We start from the raw sequence: 23798 nt of genomic DNA, 5'->3' as shown, positions 1-23798 counted from the left end.
TGATATTTACATGCAGGTAAATCAATGGTGATGACGGCGACACTACAATCTTACTACCGAGGCGAAACTCTACCTCTCAGAGGGATATGCATAGCTTATGGTCAATAACCAATCAAACAGCATTGTGCCAAGGCATTGATTGCTGATTGTCTCTTTTACACCCTGTTTGGAACTGGGGGTAGCACTTAATGTTCGGAATGGGTAGGACTTTGTTAGGAGAGGGATTGTTTAGAGACCAGATGCCGAAGGGTAAAGCAACCTTGTCTTCCGTAGACCTATGATTTGAGCAAAAAAACAAAGATTCTATCTGACAATTGTTGCTTATCAAGTGCATGTGGACGAGCCATGGCGTTGACCGGGCTGAGACCAGACCTCGTCTTACGGTCCAACTCCTGCCAGGGTGTCTTCATCATTGAGCTGACAGTCCACTGGGAGGACGCTATCGATGAGGCCTGCAAACGGTAAAGGCAGAGGAATGCTAATCTGGCAGCTCATGAAGAGAAGCCAGGCTGGAATGTAGAAGAGCATCCAGTGGGGATGGGTTGCATGGGCTTGGTAGCAAGTTCCCTCACAAGACTCCTGCGGGAAGAAGTAATCACAGGGCAGGATAATAGGAAGTCCAAAACTAAAAAACCAAGTGAAATCACAGTACACACTTGAAAAGGTGCCGTATTAGTGCAACATCATCTCTTAATCATTCTCAAGATGAACTCCGCTGAGATGTGTTGTACTGAAGCAACATTGGGTATCCCAAAGAAAGGTCGCAATCAACAAGTTGATTATCGTGCTTGAGCTTCAGTCATTGTACCACCCGGTCCTAACAACCAACTGGGCTGTTGCGTGAGGGTAGATATTTTGTTACGAGAGAAACAACTGGAGAAGCATCAGTTAGTAACAGTCTCTAAATCACACTGCAGTTTTGAATGTGGTGAGAAAGAGCTTAATTATTTGCATCTGAATTAACAGAACATTGATTTAGTTGAACATCTGCACGAGATCAGCTCAACGAGCTTTGAAACTACTGCCTGCAACATTAAAGGGAAGCAGTTCGACAAGGATGGGATTCGAACCCACGCGTGCTGAGCACAATGGATTAGCAGTCCATCGCCTTGACCACTCAGCCACCTTGTCTTCTGTACATATATGATTTGAGCAAAAAAAAACAAACATAAAAAAACCTTTTAAAATAGAAATGCAGAGGGAGGGGAGGCTGAGGTCGAACATAGAGCAAAGCACTTGCTGTAAAGGCAGGGGAATTAGTTCCAATGGTAGAGTGCTCGCTTAGTGTGCAAAGGGCTCCCTGCATTCTCCAGGACAACTTACTCTTTCTTGATTTCCGTTCTGTATATAAGTGGAGGAATTGTCTGATCCAACTGCATGATCGAGCGATAATCCCATGTGGCAACATATCTGCTTTCAACATCTGCATTTCAGCTCAGGCTGCACATTTCAGCTGAAAATTTGGAGTCCACACTCCCGATCCATGGAGCGACGTGCTTTGTCTCAACGGTCAAGGTCACCACTCATGTTGTGGATAATGTTCTCTTGTTGAATTTAGAGCCAATCAATTATGATTTGAATGCCACATTCTAGCTGACAATTGTTACTTTTCAAGTGCACGTGGACGAGCCTTGACATTGACCTAGGCCTGAGACCGGACCTCGTCTTACGGTTCAACTCCTTCCAGGGTGTCTTCATCATTGAGCTGACAATCCACTGGGAGGACACTATGGATGAGGCATGCAAACAGAAAAGGCTGTGATACGCTAAGCTGGCAGCTAAATAAGAGGAGCTAGGCTGGAATGTAGAAGAGCATCCAGTGGGGATGGGTTGCATGGGCTTGGTAGCAAATTCCGTCACAAGACTCCTGCGAGAAGAAGGAATCACAGGGCAGGATCATACGAAGTCAATCAAAGAACTTGGCGATGCTGCCGAAAAAAGCAGTCAGCGGCGTTGTTTGAAAAATTTAGAAAATAACCATTAGACGTTCTCTCAGGTCTGATCAGCGTGAAGGGAGCCTGCCTAGAAAAAGGGTGTCTTGTAATATACAGCTAAAACACCAAGTGGCATCAAAGTTCAGACTTAAAAAGGTGCTGCGTTAGTGCAACATCATCTACTGATCATCCTCAAGATGAACCCCGCTGAGATGTGTTGTATTGGAGCAACATTGGGTGTCCCAAAGAAAGGTCGCAATCAACAAGTCGATTATTGTGCTTAAGCTTCAGTCATTGTACCACCTGGTCCTAACAACCAACTGGGCTGTTGCGTGAGGGTAGATATTTTGTTACGAGAGAAACAACTGGAGAAGCATCAGTTAGTAACAGTCTCTAAATCACACTGCAGTTTTGAATGTGTTGAGAAAGAGCTTAATTATTTGCATCTGAATTAACAGAACATTGATTTAGTTGAACATCTGCACGAGATCAGCTCAACGAGCTTTGAAACTACTGCCTGCAACATTAAAGGGAAGCAGTTCGACAAGGATGGGATTCGAACCCACGCGTGCTGAGCACAATGGATTAGCAGTCCATCGCCTTGACCACTCGGCCACCTTGTCTTCTGTACATATATGATTTGAGCAAAAAAAATAAAAAAATAAAAAAACCTTTTAAAATAGAAATGCAGAGGGAAGGGAGGCTGAGGTCGAACATAGAGCAAAGCACTTGCTGTAGAGGCAGGGGAATTAGTTCAAATGGTAGAGTGCTCGCTTAGCGTGCAAAGAGCTCCCCGCATTCTCCAGGACAACTTACTCTTTCTTGATTTCCGTTCTGTAAATAAGTGGAGGAATTGTCTGATCCAACTGCATGATCGAGCGATAATCCCATGTGGCAACATATCTGCTTTCAACATCTGCATTTCAGCTCAGGCTGCACATTTCAGCTGAAAATTTGGAGTCCACACTCCCGATCCATGGAGCGACGTGCTTTGTCTCAACGGTCAAGGTCACCACTCATGTTGTGGATAATGTTCTCTTGTTGAATTTAGAGCCAATCAATTATGATTTGAATGCCACATTCTAGCTGACAATTGTTACTTTTCAAGTGCACGTGGACGAGCCTTGACATTGACCTAGGCCTGAGACCGGACCTCGTCTTACGGTCCAACTCCTTCCAGGGTGTCTTCATCATTGAGCTGACAATCCACTGGGAGGACACTATGGATGAGGCATGCAAACAGAAAAGGCTGTGATACGCTAAGCTGGCAGCTAAATAAGAGGAGCCAGGCTGGAATGTAGAAGAGCATCCAGTGGGGATGGGTTGCATGGGCTTGGTAGCAAATTCCATCACAAGACTCCTGCGAGAAGAAGGAATCACAGGGCAGGATCATACGAAGTCAATCAAAGAACTTGGCGATGCTGCCGAAAAAAGCAGTCAGCGGCGTTGTTTGAAAAATTTAGAAAATAACCATTAGACGTTCTCTCAGGTCTGATCAGCGTGAAGGGAGCCTGCCTAGAAAAAGGGTGTCTTGTAATATACAGCTAAAACACCAAGTGGCATCAAAGTTCAGACTAAAAAAGGTGCCGCATTAGTGCAACATCATCTACTGATCATCCTCAAGATCAACCCCGCTGAGATGTGTTGTATTGGAGCAACATTGGGTATCCCAAAGAAAGGTCGCAATCAACAAGTCGATTATCGTGCTTGAGCTTCAGTCATTGTACCACCTGGTCCTAACAACCAACTGGGCTGTTGCGTGAGGGTAGATATTTTGTTACGAGAGAAACAACTGGAGAAGCATCAGTTAGTAACAGTCTCTAAATCACACTGCAGTTTTGAATGTGGTGAGAAAGAGCTTAATTATTTGCATCTGAATTAACAGAACATTGATTTAGTTGAACATCTGCACGAGATCAGCTCAACGAGCTTTGAAACTACTGCCTGCAACATTAAAGGGAAGCAGTTCGACAAGGATGGGATTCGAACCCACGCGTGCTGAGCACAATGGATTAGCAGTCCATCGCCTTGACCACTCGGCCACCTTGTCTTCTGTACATATATGATTTGAGTACAAAAAAAAAAAAAAGATCACCTTTTAAAATAGAAATGCAGAAGGAGGGGAGGCTGAGGTCGAACATAGAGCAAAGCACTTTCTGAAGAGGGAGGGGAATTAGATCAAATGGTAGAGTGCTCACTCAGCATGCAAAAGGCAGTGGGATCAATCCCCGCATTCTCCAGGACAGCTTCCTCTTTCTTGATTTCCGTTCTGTATATAGGTGGAGGAATTGTCTGATCCAACTGCATAATCAAGCAATAATCCCATATGGCAACATACCTGCTTTCAACATCTGCATTTCATCTCAGGCTGCACAATTCAGCTGAAAATTTGGAGTCCACACAACCAACCCGTGCTTTGTCTCAACGGTCAAGGTCACCACTCATGTTGTGGATAATGTTCTCTTGTTGAATTTAGAGCCAATCAATTATGATTTGAATGCCACATTCTATCTGACAATTGTTACTTTTGAACAAACTTCATCATCAAACTTGTGAAATCAAAGTACACACTTAAAAAGGTGCCGTATTAGTGCAACATCATCTCTTGATCTTCCTCAAGATGAACGATGCTAAGGTGTGTTGTATTGGAGCAACATTGGGTATCCCAAAGAAAGGTCGCAATCAACAAGTCGATTATCGTTCTTAAACTTCAGTTATTGACCACCCGGTCCTAACAACCCACTAGGCTGTTGCATGAGGGTAGATATTTTGTTACGAGAGAAACAACTGCAGAAGCATCAGTTAGTAACAGTCTCTAAATCACACTGCAATTTTAAAGGTGGTGAGAAAGAGCTTAACTATTTGCAGATTTCAACCTACTGCCTGCAACATTACAGGGAAGCAGTTTGACAACGATGGGATTCAAACCAATACATTCACCTGCCATAAAGGGTCAGCAGATAAACATTGAAGAAAAAACCTCAACAGCTGATAGTGTGGTCATTGAAAGAATGTTGTTCAGGGCCTGTTTATTTCTTGACAATCTTTCCAGTGGGTTTCCCAGTGGGCACGAATTCCAGCCAAAGTGTACATCCAAGCACTCTGTAGCCAAGGACATTCAGATTCAACATCAATCGTATGTTGTATATTTTAGTTTTTGATGCAGCACTCATATCGAGAGCTTGATGAGCATGATTGATGTTCCATCTGGATGCACCCTCAAGCATGTACATCTGCGTATGCAGAGCATTGCATCTCCAACCTCACAAGACAAAAAGATAGATAACAGAAAAATTTAATTTTTCTTTTAATTTTGAGACAACTGATTCAACAGCAGTCATGTAAAAGAAATGTCTCAAAGATGTAGTTTTATCTTGCCTGTGATGAAACTGCACTGTTGGCGATGAAAGCTCTCCATAGAAGAAGACTTCTGCCACATCGCAGAACATCGAGAGCTTTGTCTCCCTTCTGTAAGCTGGATCCAACGTTTGTGTACAGCTGGATGGTTCTGGGGGATCTTGGATGCACGTAAGGTGTTTTTGTTGCACCTCCCAGACACGCTCCATGCTCTCATGGTTTACCAGGTGTAAACCTGTGGTGTCGGTCAAGTCCCACATGCAAAGGCTGGTTGAAGGCGTTTATTGGAGATGATACACGGACATACTGCTTGTATTGTAAGGCTGATTTCTACGCCAAACTTTGTGATATTAAAAAACACACAACAACTAAAACACATACTCAAAAGGCTAAGTCTTATAACAGTTCCACCCAAAGCAAACTGCCATTAATGAGTAAAAACATTGACTCTGCAAAAAAGGCTGAAGCCACCATGGCATTAGCTATTGCTGAACACTGAATTAGGGCCAGACTAGTTACCATCATTTACTCACATTGCCATTGACAGTTTTTTCTATTGTCTCTTTTTGGTCCATTTAGATTGTTAATGTTGTCAAGTTAAAACTGTCTGTACAATTTAAAAAAAAAAATTATATTATAGTTATGGCAAAACAATTGCATGTTTTACTGTGACTTGTTGTAGGCTCCTAAGTGGAGCATAAGCTTCGAAACAAAACCAAATTTAAGAAACCCCCCAAGAAAAAAACTTAAAAAACAAAACCAAAGTAACTCTGCCAGTGTCTCTTTTGGGTCACTTTGCCCCAAGCCCAGATAAAGGAGGAGGGTTGAACGTAGAGCTAGCAATTCCACCCCACACAACAGTCTTTTGATTAAATTTGATATTCTAACATTTAACAATGCAGGACAAAATTGATGTATGTAATGTGGGTCTAGACAAAGCATTAAAGTCATGAAGTTATTTTGAGAAGTGATGGCCTATTTCAGTGGCAAAATCAAAAAAATCAAAAACAAGAATCAACAGAATAAAGTTAGTTTGTAGTTTTAAACATTTTTAGAGTGTTTTTTACTCACTTTTTGTCTCTCCCACGTTATTCCTCTCTCCCATAGCGTCCAGTACAATTATGTAAATTAGGCGATGACGTCATTTAGCGACTTTTAGGACAGCCAATAGCTACTTTCCTTACTGAGGAGTTGGCAACACTGGTTGCAGCACATCAGAGGAACAACCGCCAACAGGTAAGGTACAAACCACGGACAATTAAATAGGACGACTTAATCTTGTAATTGTTTAGTGATTGATGTGAAAGATATGAGTTGTGTTATTTTACTGTGTATGAGTGGGAGTTCATGAAAAGCCTTCATTAGTATTTATGTATGCTAAATAAGTTAGCATTAGCACACAGAGAGCATGTCAGCAGTTTTTTTTTACTCTAGAATCAATGTTGTTGTTCACACTGCAAAAACAATTGTTGCAAAAGGTATCAATTTAATGAGATACAGAATGTAATGCAGTATTTGGTTAGTTTCAGAGTTTGATATGTCTTCAGGCTTTAGTGGGAGTGTTACATGTAGTTAATTAGTACTCTGTGTATCTTTCAGAAAATGGCCCAGTCTCCAGCCAAGTTCCCGACAATAAATGATCCTGATGTGATGGCGGCAAGGCAACAAAAAAAAAATCCAACTTTTGAGTGCAAGTTTTACCTGAACAGTAATGGTGTCTGTGTTGTTAGTATTTGTATGAGTCTTTAGAAATGATGATTGACGTGTAACATTTTACACAGTAAAATATTGTATTGTTAAACTATAGACCTTAACAAAGCCTGTCTGACAGTGATGCTGTTTAGAGGCTGAAGGTGGCAAGTGGTCTTTCAGAGTGACAGACGTCCCTGATAGTTCCCTAATTTCATTTAAATGATTGTTGATGTTAACATCATAGTAATAATAATCATCATTAATGGTTATGTTATGAAATATTGATAAATATAGAAATTTTACCGAAATAAAATGAATAAATCAATAAATTGATAAATATTGATTCTCTGTGGGTTCATTCACACTGAGACTTATAATTAGATTAATATTTACATGTAGTAAGAAGATATTAAATGTACATATTTGATATGACAATGATCACATGAAGTTCAATGTGAAATTGTGTTGTACATTGTGTTATTAATCTTTCTCAGCATTGACATCTGACAATATTTTCATGTTTAAGCTTGGAGCAGTTCCATATTGCTGGATGTGATTTGTAATATGTGTCAGAAAGCAGCTGTCACAGAGCTCATGTGTACATACTGTATGATTTACATTAACAATGGTGGTTTTGTGTTTTTAGTGTTCATGTCTTGACCCTGAGGTCGGAGCCTGCAGGCGGGAAATCAGGTCATAGAGCTCCTCGTCCGGCAGGTGAGGATGAGGAGGGCCACGGAGCAGAGGACAGCCCACCTCACCGAGGAGTTAAAAACAAACAAAGAGCAGCTGGAGGTTCTGGAAGCCTCCAGCAGCTTTGTCAAGGACGGTAAGTGTCAGTTGTCCAAGTTAACACTTGAATTTTATGATTGAGTCATGATATGTGATAGTTTGATTTGTTTTTTGAATGGACTGCAGCAAAGGGGCCGGCCACATAAACACTGTCACTCAATGAGTTTGTGAATTGGGTAATTTAATGTGATGTTTCAAGTATAATCTGCAATATTGACCAAACATCTTAGTTAGGTATATTCAGTTATGATGGCAATACTCAATATTCTATGAAGTCGGCTTCATGTTGAGTTTTAGGTTAAAGCCACATTAGAGATGTTACAACAGGGCGGGGTTATGTGGACCCACTCAAATCTGATGTGTTTGAATAAATATCTCAATAGTTATGTTGCCACACTGTTGTTGGGATGTCTCTTGGTGCTTCTTAACATATTAAAAGGATTTTTTTAATCAGTAATGTGTATAAATTGATTAATCTGGTTAAAAACGTGTTAGAACGGTTAGAACATCTTATATCAGCACATCTTAGAAAATGAAATGACATCATTATAATGCAGCCTTTAAAATGAGGAAAAGATAATAATTATGACATCATAATATCAGGACATGTAAAATGAAATGGAGTGTTATACCATGATATAATCAATAAATATAAATATAATATAGATATATTGTTTCCCAGATCGGCATCCGAGGCCGGGATCGAACCCGAGTGCTTCCGCACCGCGGCGACGAGCCCCCCTTCCCTCTGCCTTTTTTGCGACCCCCCAAGGAGAAGAATGCGCAGTAGCCATCTTTCGGGTGGCTGAACACTATCTACGTTAATTATTGTAAATAAGAGATGGATTTCTTCCCAAAGCTAGAAAACCTGCACAACACAAATGAGAGGCCTTTGACATGTTTTGAGATTTCTGCTCCCAAATCAACTTAAGCTATTAATATTTCTTTTTTTTAAAAGCGGTTTCCTGTTGTTTAATTTTTTTTTTCTTCAATGTTAGTCAAGCAAAGAATAAAGTATAATTTCAGTTCCATCAAATCGATCAAGACATGTCAGTGTTCAGTTAATGTCTTGCTGTGGTTTATTTATGTCAGTAGGGGGCAGTATTTAGCCTCCTGCCGCATGGGATCAAGATTACAGAGAAGTTTGATCCTTTTTTTTTTAAATTATCTGTTAAACCCTCCAAAATAATTTTTCTTCAAATCATGAATGTTACGGCTCTTAATATTTAAAACATTTAAAATCATTTTAGCCATCCTCTGGTGCTTCAGTTTCCTGCGCAGCGATTGGTTGAATTCAGTTTTTGAATGTTGACGTCATAAATTCTGAGCGCGCTAGTTCTCTGTCTGCTGTTTGAATCTTCAGTGACAGACACTTGTATTTACTGTCAACTAAAAGTAGATAATAAAAGACATTTTGGATTCTGGATATTTTCAAATAATTATACAGGAAAAAAATGAACATTTAATTGTTCCAATTGTTCCACTTGAAGTTTCCTCTGCAACCTTCAAGTTTTGAGCGAGACAGATGAGAGATTATACATCACACACAAACTTTCCACGGATTTCCAGGATCTTTCAGGATTTGTTTTCGAAGCGGTAAATTGATTTAAAATCACCACTGAGATGAAAATGAGTTTAGTCTGTGCTAGCTTGTTAGCATGCTCGTCACGATATGTGGTGAGAGTGAACCTGAATGCAGCACGGACAACAGTTGGATTCCAGGTAAGATTTATTTCCTGACACCAGGTGATCCGACAGGATGACTGGACGGTTCCCTCGGAACAATACAGCACATCAGGGAAGGTGGACTGTGTGGCGCCCGCGGTCCGACAGGATAGTAACAAGATCACAGACAGGCCGGCACGCTGGTAGAAACTGCAGCAAGAGGAAGACAGACAGGAGGGTCAGAACCAGAACTGAAAATAATTACTAACCGACTTACGGACCAGCAGCGTAGAACCAGGTAAGGTTATTGTACAGACCGACGCAGGTGGAGTGCAGGACCAGGGTTCATATACTGCCAGGTGGTGATTACTGGAACCAGAGACAGCTGTGCTGACCTGATCAGGTGAGAAAGGTGGGAGGAGTCTGGAGGTGAGCAGTGAATGAGGCCACGCCCTCCAGACAGACCAGAACAAGGAACAACGTAAAGCAGCCAGGAAGTTCCACATCTGGAAAAGACAATTAACATTTAGTGTTGAAGTGAAGAAGTCGACAGACTGGTTGTAAAAAACAAAGGAGGAAACAGTGGAAAGTCAAATTTGTGTTTCTCTGTATGATGGAAAAAGTTGTGTATTACAAAAAAATGATAATTTTGTCCTCAACTTGTAATTTGATTTGTCATTTTACTGGAAAAAAAACTCGTAAAACAAAATCAAGTATTTTTTGTTGCAATAATATTCACAACAAACTGGATGGACGTGACTAAAAGTTCAGTTTAATTCCACTTCACCGCCTCTTATTTTGTAGAATGAAGGAAATGAAAGAAAAATAATGAAATCAGACCTTTAACTGCTGAACGTGATGAAGTTCAGAGACTGTTTGGTGCGTGGGGAGTATCGGCCTGAGGCGAATGCAGCTCATGTTTTCGCGCTCTCGCAGCGTTGGAGTCGGACCAGAACCGGTGAACTGGAGCGACGCCAACGGGAAGATGGAGTCGTCGGAAAACGTAAAAGAAAAGTTCAACTTCTACGTAAAACAAACGATTCCCTGAACTGACGGGCGAACAGCGGCACAAAATAAGAACCAGGACGAAAGGACAGACTGAGAAGTCGTGTGAAGTTGACCCCGAGAGGCGTATTGTTTGTTACTCAAACGCTCAAAACTCACTTCAAACTCCATCAAGCAGTTTCTGTCTCAATAATCACAAAGAAAGAAGCTCAGCACCACAAACACTGTTTCACCAGCAGCACCTTTCTCCTCTTCAGACCACCGCTGTACAACCTCATCATATGATGCATCATTTCCAGATGTTGAACATCTGTGTGGTGCTGCCACTTCCCCTCACCACCTCTGCCAGTCGTCTGACTGACGTCTTCATTTGCTCTCATCAACGCCGACACTCTGCTCAGAGCAGAGCCGTAGTGCGCATATGCCGACGGCAGGCGTAAGGAAAAGTAGTTCCTGATTGTTTTACACTGATTCTGCTGATTGTAGGTTTTTTTTCTGATTAATAATAAAACACACATTTACTACAAATGATGGAATTTAAATATCGATCTTTTTAAGAGAAAATCGATACTAGAAGAGAAACGTAAAGAAACGAAAGACTTGATTTTGTTTTACAAGTTTTTTTTTCGGTAAAATTACAAATCAAATTACGAGTTGAGAACAAACAGTGTTTATTTATTTTTAAATACACACATTTTTCCATCATACAGAGAAACACAAATTTCCCTTTCCACTGTTTCCTCCTTTGTTTTTTACAACCAGTCTGACAACGCTGAACAATCCTGTAATCAGTCTGTTGCAGAGATCTACTGTCAGTCTCGTCGGCCAAAAGGTCTCAACGGCTTGAATGAGTTGATCTTTGGTGTCGGATAAAACTCCTTCCTGATAGAGTCTTTCATTGAGTGCAGACGAGTTCGATGGTTCAGATCCGGAGACTCTGGTGGAGTTTTCACTCAGTTGATCTCGTGTGCTGCAATAAAAGCTGGTCAGAGCTCACACCAGGCATCTTCTCTAACACCCTCACTATCAATCATATGTTTGATATCATCTAATTCATCTGCATCTATTTCTAACTCTCCTATTTACATCAACAACTGACTTCACAGATCCATTACTAAATGTCACATGACCATTCCTGTAAAAGTCTTCAAATGTTTCACCATTTGGAGGTTTTATCTCCACATCAACTCGATATGGGAGAAACAACTGAAACTACTTTGATAAAACAATTCCGGATTTTTGGTTTGAGAAAACCGAACATAACGAACAACTGCAGGTTGTGATCGTGTTCTTTTAGTGATGAAACCATAATTATTCTTTAATTCAACGTGTGCTTTGGATCTTTCATTTCTACTCAGTAGCCGATACTCTGACGCAAAAGTGTCCAAACACATGTTGTTAAATCCACTTTCCTTTGTCCTGTTCTGATATCTATCAACTCAACTGGTCATGAACGTCCTGCTGTAACGTCACCTGAAGCTTCTTTTTGCCTCGACACACTTAAAGGTCGACTGGTTTTAACAACATTATCTCCTGTTGGGACAAACACAACTTTCCGTGAACGCTCCTTCAGATGCATGTTTGTTACCCGATACAGCTTCTTGAGCCGACACATCTCTGTTGGGGAAATAAACTCTACCCAAGTTCTTCAAACCCTCTTTGGCGCTAACATTCCCATCTTCATCTGCTTCTCTTTGGACATTTCCTAACAACAATCCCATCTCTCTCTTTCTTCAGCATATAAGACACCATGTAAACAATCGTTGCGTACGCATCGACCACATATTGAATATCTAAATTTGCCGACCGTGCTTTCAACAGTGGTTTACTATACTGATTTATCCAAACTTCATTAACCTGCCTTTTCAACTCTACTTGTGTATTTCTACCTAAACGCTCACATGCTGCCTCAAAAGCTGCTGCCGACACTTTCAAACAACTGCTCCACACTATCAGAACTACTGTTCTCATCAGAAAGAGCCTGTTTGATTAAATTCATAATGTCTGATGCTTCCTTTACATTTTATATTCTTTCTGTCCATGATTAACACATGTACATTTGTTACATCAGAATTAACTGCAGTCACATCACTCCTCTTCGTCTTCTTTGATGAAGCACTTCCTACTGACATCTTATGCTTTGTCCCTCTCTGGCTGTTTGTGCAGACAAACGTTGGCAAGACACAACTCTTCTGAACTAAGACACATCCCACGTCAGTCTCTTTGGTATCAAGAGTTGCTCTTCAACTCAAAGATGAATGACTGCTGTTGGTTACGTCTGTAATCACCTGAACGCCAGCAATCTCAAACAGCTTTTGAGTTTTAAGTACTGATGCTAATATCTGAATGTGATTGAACACATCTTCAAGAATACTAAAATACACAACGACACGCTGCCCTTTCTCATCTACCATCCCCTCTGCACTGCCTGCATCAGAGTCAACCACTGCATACTGTCCATCTTGACCAATGGCCGCACATGTACTGCCACTCAATGTCAAAAAGCAGGTGTCATATTTCATACACATCTTTTCCAGTCCATCTCTTAGTGTGGTGTGAACTCCTGCGTTGATCAACTCTCCGTCTATGACATCAACATCTCCAGATACATAGTCACCACATTCAAACTGAAATCTCTGTCCATCAATAACTGACACTTTGGGCAGATCTGGAACACAAAGTAGATCCGACTGATCACTAATCAAGTTGCTGTCCCACAAGGAACTCTACAGACCATCACCTGGAACTACAAACCTCTCCACAATATCACTGTTCCATGAAAACACGCTGTCAGTTGTATGTTTTGCGAGAGCTACCAAACTAATAGCCACACACTGAAGTCCTCTCTGTTCAAACCGAGAGTCTCCCTGATGAAACCTTCCCTGAATGGATCTAACATGACTTGCAAGCCTGACAGAACTGCTCTCCTCAGCTCCAGATTCCACGTCAACATCACATGTCTGTAAACACTGCAGCCTCCTCCATGTCACAACCAACCTGACATGCGTTCACACAAATGCTACTGATGACATACCACTGCACGTTTAATGACTCCTTTAAGTTCCTGATATGAATAACCAGCTCATTGATACATGTATTAAAAACAACTACAGGCTTCCCAATACTAGACGCCAAACCACACGCATCATGTATACAACAGTCGACTACAAATTAATAATTTCCTTGAAGGATAATGAAACTTTAACTTCCACATTGGAACATGAACACAAACTCAAAAAAAGAAAACAAATGGCTCCGTCACTCCTGAATCACCTCCTCCATCTGCACCTCCTCCGTCTGACTGCTGGCATCCACCACATCTGCACACATGTACACAAAAATACAAACACACTCTGAAAGAGACTTTTTGTTTTGAACTAAATATTTGACAACACAATAGAAAACAGAAAAACATTAACACCAAGGCTTGTTAATATATCTATATTATATTGATTATATCATGGTATAACACTCAATTTAATTTTGAATGTCCTGATATTATGATGTCATAATTATTATCTTTTCCTCATTTTAAAGGCTGCATTATAATAATGTCATTTCATTTCCATAAGTGTGCTGACGTAGCACATTATGATATTCTAAAACAACCTCAGACTAAAATACGGCTGATTTAAATTCATGTTTGCATTTTACAGAAACACACCATGAAGAATCACCAACCAGCCAATGATTGAACCTCAGGATTCACAAACTTCATCACTCATTGATTGAGTGACAGCGTTTATATGGCCGGCCCCTTTGCTGCAGTCCATTAAAAAAAAAAAAAAATCAAACTATCACATATTATGACTCAATCATAAAATTCCAAGTTTTAACTTGGACAACTAACAAACCACAACTAAACTAACACTTACCATCTTTGACAAAGCTGCTGGAGGCTTCCAGAACCTCCAGCTGCTCTTTGTTTGTTTTTAACTCCTCGGTGAGGTGGGCTGTCCTCCGCGGCCCTCCTCATCCTCACCTGCCGGACGAGGAGCTCTATTACATGATTTCCTGCCTGCAGGCTCTGACCATAGAGCTCCTGTCTGCTGACCTCAGGGTCAAGACATGAACACTAAAAACACAAAACCACCATTGTTAATGTAAATCATACAGTGTGTACACGAGCCCTGTGACAGCTGCTTTCTGACACATGATACAAATCACATCCAGCAATATGGAACTGCTCCAAGCTTAAACATTAAAATATTATCAGATGTCAATGCTGAGAAAGATTAATAACACAATGTACAACACAATTTCACATTGAACTTCATGTGATCATTGTCGTATCAAATATGTACATTTAATATTTTCTTACTACATGTAAATATGAATCTAATTCTAAGTCTCAGTGTGAATGAACCCACAGAGAAGAGTCCCTTTATCAATATGTCATAACATGATCATTAATGATGATTATTATTACTGTGATGTTAACATCAACAATCATTTAAATTGAATTAGGCAAATATCAGGGATGTCTGTCACTCTGAAAGACCACTTGCCACCTTCAGCCTCTAAACAGCATCACTGTCAGACAGGCTTTGTTAAGGTCTATAGTTTAACAATACAATATTTTACTATTCAATTCAATTCAATTCAATTCAATTTATATAACGCCGAATTACAACATAGGTTATTTCATGGCAATTAACACATTAAAGTCCTTCCAGCAAGACTTTACAATATTATACAGAGAAACCCAACAATTCAACAATTCCCACATAAGCTAGGAGGGAAAAAAAACTCCTCTTTAAGGGAGAAAAACCTCCAACAGAGGGAAGGAAAAACTCCCTCTTAACAGGAAGAAACCTCCGACAGAACCAGGCTCAGAGGTGGGCGGCCATCTGCCTCGACGGTTGGGGTGAGAGGAGAGCAGAGAGAGAAAAGGACACCATAGAGCAGGGGTGGCCAACCCGCGGCTCCCGAGCCGCATGCGGCTCTTTGCCTGGTTTCATGCGGCTCTTTTACGTTCATATCAACATTTGTGTTTGTGGTTTTTTTTTTGTGCGTGTTCGCTTCGCTTGAGTTCAATATGGTATTTTCGTCAAACGCGCATGCGCATGAGGTGAAATTCCGCAAAGCAGGAGGGGCAAACCCATTCGAGTAAACAATTAGTGTCAATTTCGCTCTCAAAATGGCAGGAAAAAATGCACAGCTAAACGAAAATATGAAGATGAACACAGGACGTTTTTAACAGAGTGGGAAAGTTTATATTTTTTTGTTGAACGTAATGGCGAGCCATTCTGCCTGATATGTCAGATGTCATTAGCGCATTTCAAAGCTTCAAATCTTCAGCGCCACTTCAGCTCACTCCATGCTAACATCGACCAGGGATTTCCAAAAGGGACTGAACTTCGCAAGCACAAGTTGGACACTTTGAAAAGTCAGGCAGAAAAGCAGGTACAGTTTTTCCAAAAAATTACGAAGCACTCAGAGACTGTCACGCTTGCATCGTATCAACTGGCTTGGAACATTGCACGGGCTAAAAAGCCATTTAATGAAGGGGAGTTCGTTAAAAAATGCCTCAGTGACGTTGTTGAAATCTTGTCTCCTGAAAACGACAAACTAAAACGAATGGTATCAGACATCCAACTGTCCCGCCACACTGTTGAACACAGAATATCGGACATTAACACGGCTATTGAATCACAGTTGCACTCTGACCTTCAAGCATGTGAGTATTTTAGTGCCGCATTGGATGAGAGTTGTGACATACAAGACAAGCCTCAGTTGGCAATATTTGCACGGTCTGTGTCAAAAGATTGCGTGATCAAAGAAGAACTCCTTGATGTTGTGCCATTAAAAGACAGAACCTGTGGCATAGATGTGAAAGAAACAATGATGGCTGCATTTGCGAAAGCAAATCTGCCCATACTGAAGCTAACTGTAATAGCCACGGATGGAGCGCCGGCCATGATCGGATCTGTGAACGGACTTGTGGGGCTGTGCAAAGCTGACCAAACATTTCCCGAGTTTTGGAATTTCCACTGCATCATCCACAGGGAGCAACTCGTGTCTAAATCATTGAATTTAGACAACGTCATGAAGCCTGTGATGGAAATCGTCAACTACATCCGCACACATGCGCTTAACCACAGGCAATTCAAGAATCTCATCGCTGAGCTGGACCAAGGACTTCCAGGTGACCTGCCGCTGCACTGTGAGGTGGCTGTCCAAAGGCAAGGTGCTCGCTCGCTTCTTTGAGCTTTTGGATGCCGTGAAACTGTTCATGGAAGAGAAGGACAAGGACTATCCCGAGCTCTCGGACGTCGAGTGGATTATGGATCTGGCCTTTTTGGTCGACATGCTGTGTCACTTGGACAGACTGAACCTGACCCTGCAGGGTAAGTTAAAAATGCTGCCTGACCTGGTGCAAAGTGTGTTTGCGTTTGTCAACAAACTGAAGCTGTTCAAGGCGCATATTCAAAAGGGAGATTTAACGCATTTTCCCACTCTGCTAAAAGCCAGCGGGCAAGTCACCAGCGCCGCCCTGAATAAGCAAAGAGCCAGATATGCAACACTGGTTGAAAACCTGCACGAAAGCTTTGTCATCCGGTTCCGTGATCTACAACTGAAAAGGCCACAGATTACGTTCCTCGTCGACCCATTTAATGCGGAGACGGACTGTTTGAAAGCCCCGCTAGTCACAGATGAGGCTGCGGCTGATTTGGAGATGATCGATCTTTGTAAGGAGGACCAACTGAAACCTGCTTTAAGGGAAGGGACCATTGAGTTCTGGAAAAGTGTGCCAATGGAAAAATACCCCAATGTCAAACGGGCTGCGCTTAAGATACTGTCAATGTTTGGGTCAACATACGTCTGCGAGTCTGTGTTTTCTACCCTGAAACACGTGAAATCAAAGCATCGATCTGTTCTGACTGACACCCGTGTGAAAGAATTACTTCGAGTGGCAACAACAGAATACAAGCCAGATTTGAAGAGGATTGTTCAAGGCAAGGAATGCCAGAAGTCGCACTAAGCAACATGCATAGTAAGTGAAAAACGCTATTGTAAATTATTATGTTTTTGTTTGTGGACTTTGTTGAACTGAGAGTTTGTGTGTGTGAGACAGTGCACACAATGTTCATTGTTGAAAATGACTGGCCTGTGGTCTTAGTACTGTAGGAGTCAATTTCTGTCATTATCATGTTGGTGTGTGACATGATAATGTCACACAATAAATTTGGCTGAGCAGAGGTGTGTGTGTAAGGGGAAGGGATGGGGTGATGTTCATGTGTGCCCATGTGTATGATGTGGCTCTTTGCGGTAACACAGTAAAAAATGTGGCTCTTAGTCTCTGACTGGTTGGCCACCCCTGCCATAGAGGTACAAGAGAAGAACTGTTGTTGGAGACGACAAGCGCAGGGCAGAGACATGCAGCTCCATGACGGGACATCTGCAAAAGAAAGAACAGAAACTACGCTAGCGAGGGAACTATGTAAAATGTTACACATCAATCATCATTAAAAAAAAAAAAATTAGACTCGTTCTTTAATATGACTATAAACAAGAAATTGTAAAGTTTCTATTGTTCAAATATAACAGCCTGTTTTGGACCATTTGTAAAGAATCATATGAATACTAACAACACAGACACTGTCACAGTTCAGCTCAGACTTCCTCTTTAAAGTTGTCAGGTCTGGTGTTCAGCCTGCACCTCTGGATCATTGAGGCTGGGGAACTTTACAGGTGACTGGGCCATTTTCTGAAAGAGACACACACAGTACTCATTAACTATAAGTAACACTCCCATTAAAGCCTGAGGACATATAAACACTAAAACTAACCAAATACTGCATTACAATTCTCTATCTAATTAAATTGATACCTTCAGAAACAATTGTTGATTCTAGAGAAACTAAACTGCTGACATGCTCTCGGTGTGCTAATGCTAACTTATTAAGCATGCACAAACGCTAATAAATTATTTTCTTGAACTCTCACTCATCCACAGTAAAATAACACAACTCATATCTTTCTTTTAACACATCAATCCCTAAACAATTGCAAGATTACCATCCTATTTAGTTGTCCATGGTTTGTAGCTACCTGTTGGTGTTTATTCCGAATCAATTAACGCAGATGGACCTCTGCATGCTGCAACGTGGCTACTGCACGTTCTTCTTCTTACGGGGGTGTAAAAAAGAGTGAGGTAAGGGGGGCTCGCCGCCGCGGTGCGGAAGCTCGCGAGTTCGATCCCGCCCTCAGACACCAATCCGGGAAACAAACTGGAGCTAGTTCAGTGACAGGAAGTGATACTACGTAGTATAATAGTACTCCAGTAGATACAAGCCTGTATTGCACTTCTACAATAGTACTACAGTATACTACGAGCAATCTGTAATAGTACTACATAGCTCTACAGTAGATATAAGGCTGTATTGCAATTATATATATATAATATTATTGTGGTGACTGTGATTTAATTTCAACTACGTTATGTCCAAGAAGCAGAGAAGTGACGAGGCGACAGCAAGGAAGCAGCAGGGAAAGAAGGGAAATCAAAAGATGACAAATCAGTTCCACTGCTCCTTTAAGATGTTTAGGCTCACTTAAAGATTAGATTTAGTTGTTTTTATATCCATATAAACACAGATTTACTTCTTTTTTCTTTTTTTTTTTTTTTTTTTTTACATATATTTACATTTTCTGTTTATATAGTTATACATTAGCTTACCTTATTTACAATGTTTAGTTTTTTTTTTTTTATCACTTTGGGAGGCTTTCAATAAAGTGCTATCTTAGTTAAGTATTGTGTTGTCATGATGGAAATAAAAAAATGAAGAGAATACATTTGCAAACAAAGTTTTCTTTAAGTCAGTAACAGAAAAAAAAAACATTTTTACAGCGATGGCAGCCAGTTGGACTGCTGCAAGGTGATGAGCTTTCAGACTGCACATAGATTGGATTTGATACAATACACAGTAAAGTGTGTACAACTATGTGCAATATACAGTGAAGTGTGTACAACTATGTACAATACACAGTAAAGTGTGTACAACTGTGTACAGTATAAGCCAAACTATGTACAACTATTTACAATAAATAAACTGTTTACAACAACTATATATAGTCCCTCTTGTCCTCTGTCTGGGCCCTCTTCATCTCGTCCCTCCACTGTTCCACAGTCGTCCCGTTATCATCATATTTGACAGATTAATGGTACAATAATTAATAATGGAGTGAACCTGATCTGTTGGTTTTGCAGACTGCATCAACTTCTTCAAACTTTTTATTTGCTTGTTGGGAAATAAATCTCAAATTGAATACTCAGATCTTAATGATGCAGCTGATAAGGAGTCCTGATGTCTGTTAATGTTTGATCTTTATTCCAAAGGTCAGAAGGATCAGATTTCCTGAAAAAGACTTCAGTTTGAGGAAGAACACAGAGAGCTGAGAGACGTCTGAACACCTCCTGCTGTCCGCTCCATGTTTCTTCTTTCTCTGCTCGGTTTCCATCTTAAAGCTGCTGATTAACTCGTTGGCTTCACGCGGATTATTTCCTCCATCAGAAGGTAACAAACAGTTTCCATCTTCACCTAATAGGTTTTTGACATCAAACCAGTCTGATCAATTAAAATGGCGTCACTGTCTGTCAGCACAACATTGACTCTTCTGAAGCAGCTCCTGAACTTTTCAACCCAGTTCAGTTTTTGTGAACTCGTTCTGTGTTTTCTGTTGCGGCTTCATGAAGAGTCGACATGTTTAGTAACTTTGAAACTGTGGATCATTTTAACAGCCGTGTGATTCAGTTAGTGAGGAGCGTTCACTGTCTGGTCCCTCCAACAGTCTGACGTTGTTCACAGGTGGACTGGTTGGTTATTAACAGGTAATAAAGTCATAAAATATGTGACAGTCAGTCAGAGATCTTTGAAAATGTTCACAGTGAGGAAGAAAACAGAAACATATTAAATTCTCTTTCTGGAATAACGGAGCATGTTTTTCACATCATGTCTGCATCATGTGTTCAGAAACATTTTTTACATTCTCACTGTCTCACTGATGAATGTTTTGCTGTAGATGATGTGGTATTCATAAAACAACAGCAAGGTTCAAAGTTCTTTTAATGCAGCTATAAAATCATAAAACCTTCTGTGATAACATCGTTATCATCCATCACTGATTAAACAAAGACATCAAATATGACACGACTACAGAAACAGTTTAAAAAGATGTTTTTTCATGGTGCATTTGACAAATAAAATGTATCTGAATCCTGATCTGCAAACCTTCACTGACGTCATATTTCAACATCAGAGACTCTTAGAAACCCCAGCTGTGTTGAATGTTTTCATGGATCTCTTCAGACTCTCTCAGCTCTTTGTTGAGGTTCAACACAGATGGAGGTGTCGCTTAAAAACAGCTTCAGCTCCTCCAAATGTAGAAGATTTTGCAAGTAAAAGAAAACCTTAACTTTTATAGAAAAGTTACAGCCTGAGGTTTCAGTGATGTCATGTGAACTTTATTTTAATCACAAAATTGTTAAAAACATTTATTCATGTTTTGTAGTTAATTAATTGTGTTCAGGTTGAACTATTTCTTTTACAGACTCTCTGTACTTTCCTTCTTTTATGCAGCAGATAGAAACATTGACATTTATCTTTGAACTGATAAATAGTGAAACAGATTTTATAGTCTGAGATATTTTATTTTCTTGGCAGGTTCCTTCTGTGTGATCGGAGTTGAACTCTGGTTTTCTGTCATCTTGAAGTTTCCAGACTTTGACAGTGAGGTTCTGAGAGGATGATGAAGACATCAGACTGATGATGAAGCAGAATCAGCAGCAGCTTCTCTGTGTTTCCTCTGCAGGTGAAGGTAGAACGACTGTGACGGGATCTGAATTCACCTGGTGAGGATTTCATTCACTTCTTCCTGAATTCATCACATCATCTCCCTTTAAACAAATGAAATATAACTTTGACCAAGTAGATCATAGAAACACTAAAACTCTTTTTAATCATCCTGTTCAAGCCACAAGAGAAACTCATAAACACATCATTTTAAAAAGCTCAATTGTGAGCAACACACACACACACGCGAACACACACACAGATCACGTGTTCCTGTTAACAGAGAGGGGAGGAACAACACTTTACCAGCTCATGTTACATGAGACCAAAAAGGTGAAAGTAAAAATGTGTTGAAACTTTAGTTCAGTCCATTTTGAGGCGACGGGTCAGATTTGGGAAATTGACTGCAGAGGCAGGTGAGTGTTAACACAACATTATTATTATTATTCTACTGTCAGTCTGAAAGCCACTTTTCTCCCTGTGGACTGTGGAGGGAAGAAGAGTTTGATCCATCTGTGGTTACAAAGACTTCAGCTGATCCAGCTGCTCTGAAACAGCGTCACACCGTTTAGACAGGAAACACATGCAGCTGGTAGAAAACAACACATTTACTGTTTACCTGAAACTGTTGGATGTGTGGCAGCTGTAGGTCTGATTGATGAAGGAAGAAACAACTTTAATCATTGAAAGATTTTTCATTTCCAGGTGTCATGGAGAGGAGAAGTCTGCTGTCTTTCAGCTGTAACATCCTTTAAATTCAGTATCTGTTCTATAAAGCTCATAATCCCTGAGTAACAGGTAGAAATTCATGTGACACATATTTATATCATTTCTAAGGAACATGGGAGGGAAACATGGAGAAAATAAAGGGAAGAGAGATAATGTACCAACTAGACTGGAAGAAAAGGAGTAAAAACTAGTGTGTGGTACTTCCTCCTGTTTCTGTTTCTCTGTGACTCTTAAACAGCCTGTTTGTCCTGATTCCGGTTCTGAGCTCTCAGTTAGTGTTCCTGGTTTTCCTCTCAGACTGACTGAAGTCCAGAAGATGAGTGTTTGTGCGGAGGAAAATGAGGACCGAGCCGAGTCTCCAGGATCCATCTGTCTGTCTCTGAAGAGTGATCGGTCCAAAGATCTTCCTCTAGTCTTCAGCCCTGAACCAGGACCTTCAGACTCAAAGTAAGAGAACTGATACCAACCTTTGAACCTCCAAACTGTCGGATATAACAGAACTTAGTGTGTTGAGGTTCTGCAGCTGACGTCACTGTCTGGAACAGCTGCTGTCGTGTCACAGGTCCTGTTCACACCTGCAGGGTTCAAAGTGACATTTTTTTCTCCACTGGCCTGTAGGTCAGAGTTTTTACTGGCCCCTTGGAGCGACCGGTCACACAGGTACTCATGCAGTTTAGAGGGGCAGAGTGGAATCAGGTTATCTTCTGGAGCTGAAATTTACAGATGTCCCCTAAACTCCACACCTGCAGGAAATCAGTACATGCTTCAATTTACGGATGTCCGTAAATTCAAGCAAAATGTAACACTTGCGGGAGCTTGCCATTTTTTTTAATTACTGCAAATCTTCTGAAAAAAATGTCGTCAGCAGAAGCTGTGCTTAAAGTATAGAATAAAATAAGTTATTTCAAACAAAACTCGCTGTATTACTAAAATGAACTCCTCATTTACAATCAGCACGGCTCTGCCTCCTCTACTGTCGTTACCCAAAACAAACTCTGTGCACCAGAAGAAACGGGAACAAGCAGAAAAACCGGAAGTGGTGGGTTTGTGGGAAATGTCGCCTTCACAATAAAATGTTCTCATGAAATGCTTATTATCAGTGGAAGTGATTATATGTTATTGTATGCTAAAAACATTTATACACGTCAAGTTGTGCATACAGCAGGGCTATGTGTTGAATTAAACAGCATCTAAAGCTCTTATTTTGACGGCTGATGTCATTGTTGTTTCTATATTACAGTCACGGACTGTTTGTTCAGGAAAGATACGCAGCTTTTATGAGTTTTTTTTTGTAACTTTTAGCCCCGTGGTTTTCTAAGTTCAATAAATGGTTCAAGTTCAGTAAATAAAAAAATAATAAAATTAGAACTAAAATATGTTTGTGATTATTATTATCAAAGGAAGTGATCACATATTTATTCCTTTATCAGGTAGTGCTTTACAAAAAAATGGCATTTTTGTTTCTCAACTTGCAATTTTTTCTGGACAGAAACATTCAATCCTGATAGTTTGAACAACCATCAGCAGATTATTGTAGTGATGAAGAAATGTGTTGACAGATTGAGGAAGAGGAGGAGTGTCTCTGAGGACCAGCAGCTGTACTGCTGTGTTCTGTGTCAGGACGTCCTGAAAGATCCCGTCTCCACCAGCTGTGGACACCAGTTCTGCAGACAGTGCATCACCTCCTACTGGGACCAGTCGGCTCCATCAGGAGACTCCTCCTGTCCCCAGTGTGGAAAAAGATCCAGACCTGGACCGCAGACCAGTCAGACCAGCACTGTACAAAGTAAGACTGTCCATCTGTCTGCTGAGGACTCTGTTCTGAAAA

At 40.7% G+C, this 23798-nt stretch overlaps 1 protein-coding gene and 3 non-coding genes across 4 annotated transcripts in view; 1 reads left to right on the top strand and 3 right to left on the bottom strand.

Moving 5' to 3' along the window:
* Positions 1-1049: 1049 nt before the first annotated feature.
* Positions 1050-1131, bottom strand: trnas-gcu (transfer RNA serine (anticodon GCU)). Its single transcript has one exon. It is a non-coding gene; the product is annotated as a tRNA-Ser (tRNA).
* A 1344-nt stretch (positions 1132-2475) lies between these two features.
* On the bottom strand, positions 2476-2557 carry trnas-gcu (transfer RNA serine (anticodon GCU)). Its single transcript has one exon. It is a non-coding gene; the product is annotated as a tRNA-Ser (tRNA).
* A 1345-nt stretch (positions 2558-3902) lies between these two features.
* On the bottom strand, positions 3903-3984 carry trnas-gcu (transfer RNA serine (anticodon GCU)). Its single transcript has one exon. It is a non-coding gene; the product is annotated as a tRNA-Ser (tRNA).
* An 18302-nt stretch (positions 3985-22286) lies between these two features.
* Positions 22287-23798, top strand: part of LOC138210054 (NACHT, LRR and PYD domains-containing protein 12-like) — a 90993-nt gene continuing 89481 nt past the window's right edge. The window contains exons 1-2 of the mRNA XM_069168970.1: positions 22287-22417; positions 23530-23756. Of these exons, the coding sequence (XP_069025071.1) occupies positions 22287-22417; positions 23530-23756 (358 nt within the window). The remainder of the gene's footprint in view (positions 22418-23529; positions 23757-23798) is intronic.

Source organism: Embiotoca jacksoni, unplaced genomic scaffold, assembly GCF_022577435.1.
Source record: "Embiotoca jacksoni isolate LCO1_2020_lvr unplaced genomic scaffold, fEmbJac1.0.p SCAF_42, whole genome shotgun sequence".
NCBI classification, from domain to species: Eukaryota; Metazoa; Chordata; class Actinopteri; family Embiotocidae; genus Embiotoca; species Embiotoca jacksoni.
Note: the sequence above shows the minus strand (reverse complement) of the source record. Positions and strands in the feature narration are given on the sequence as shown.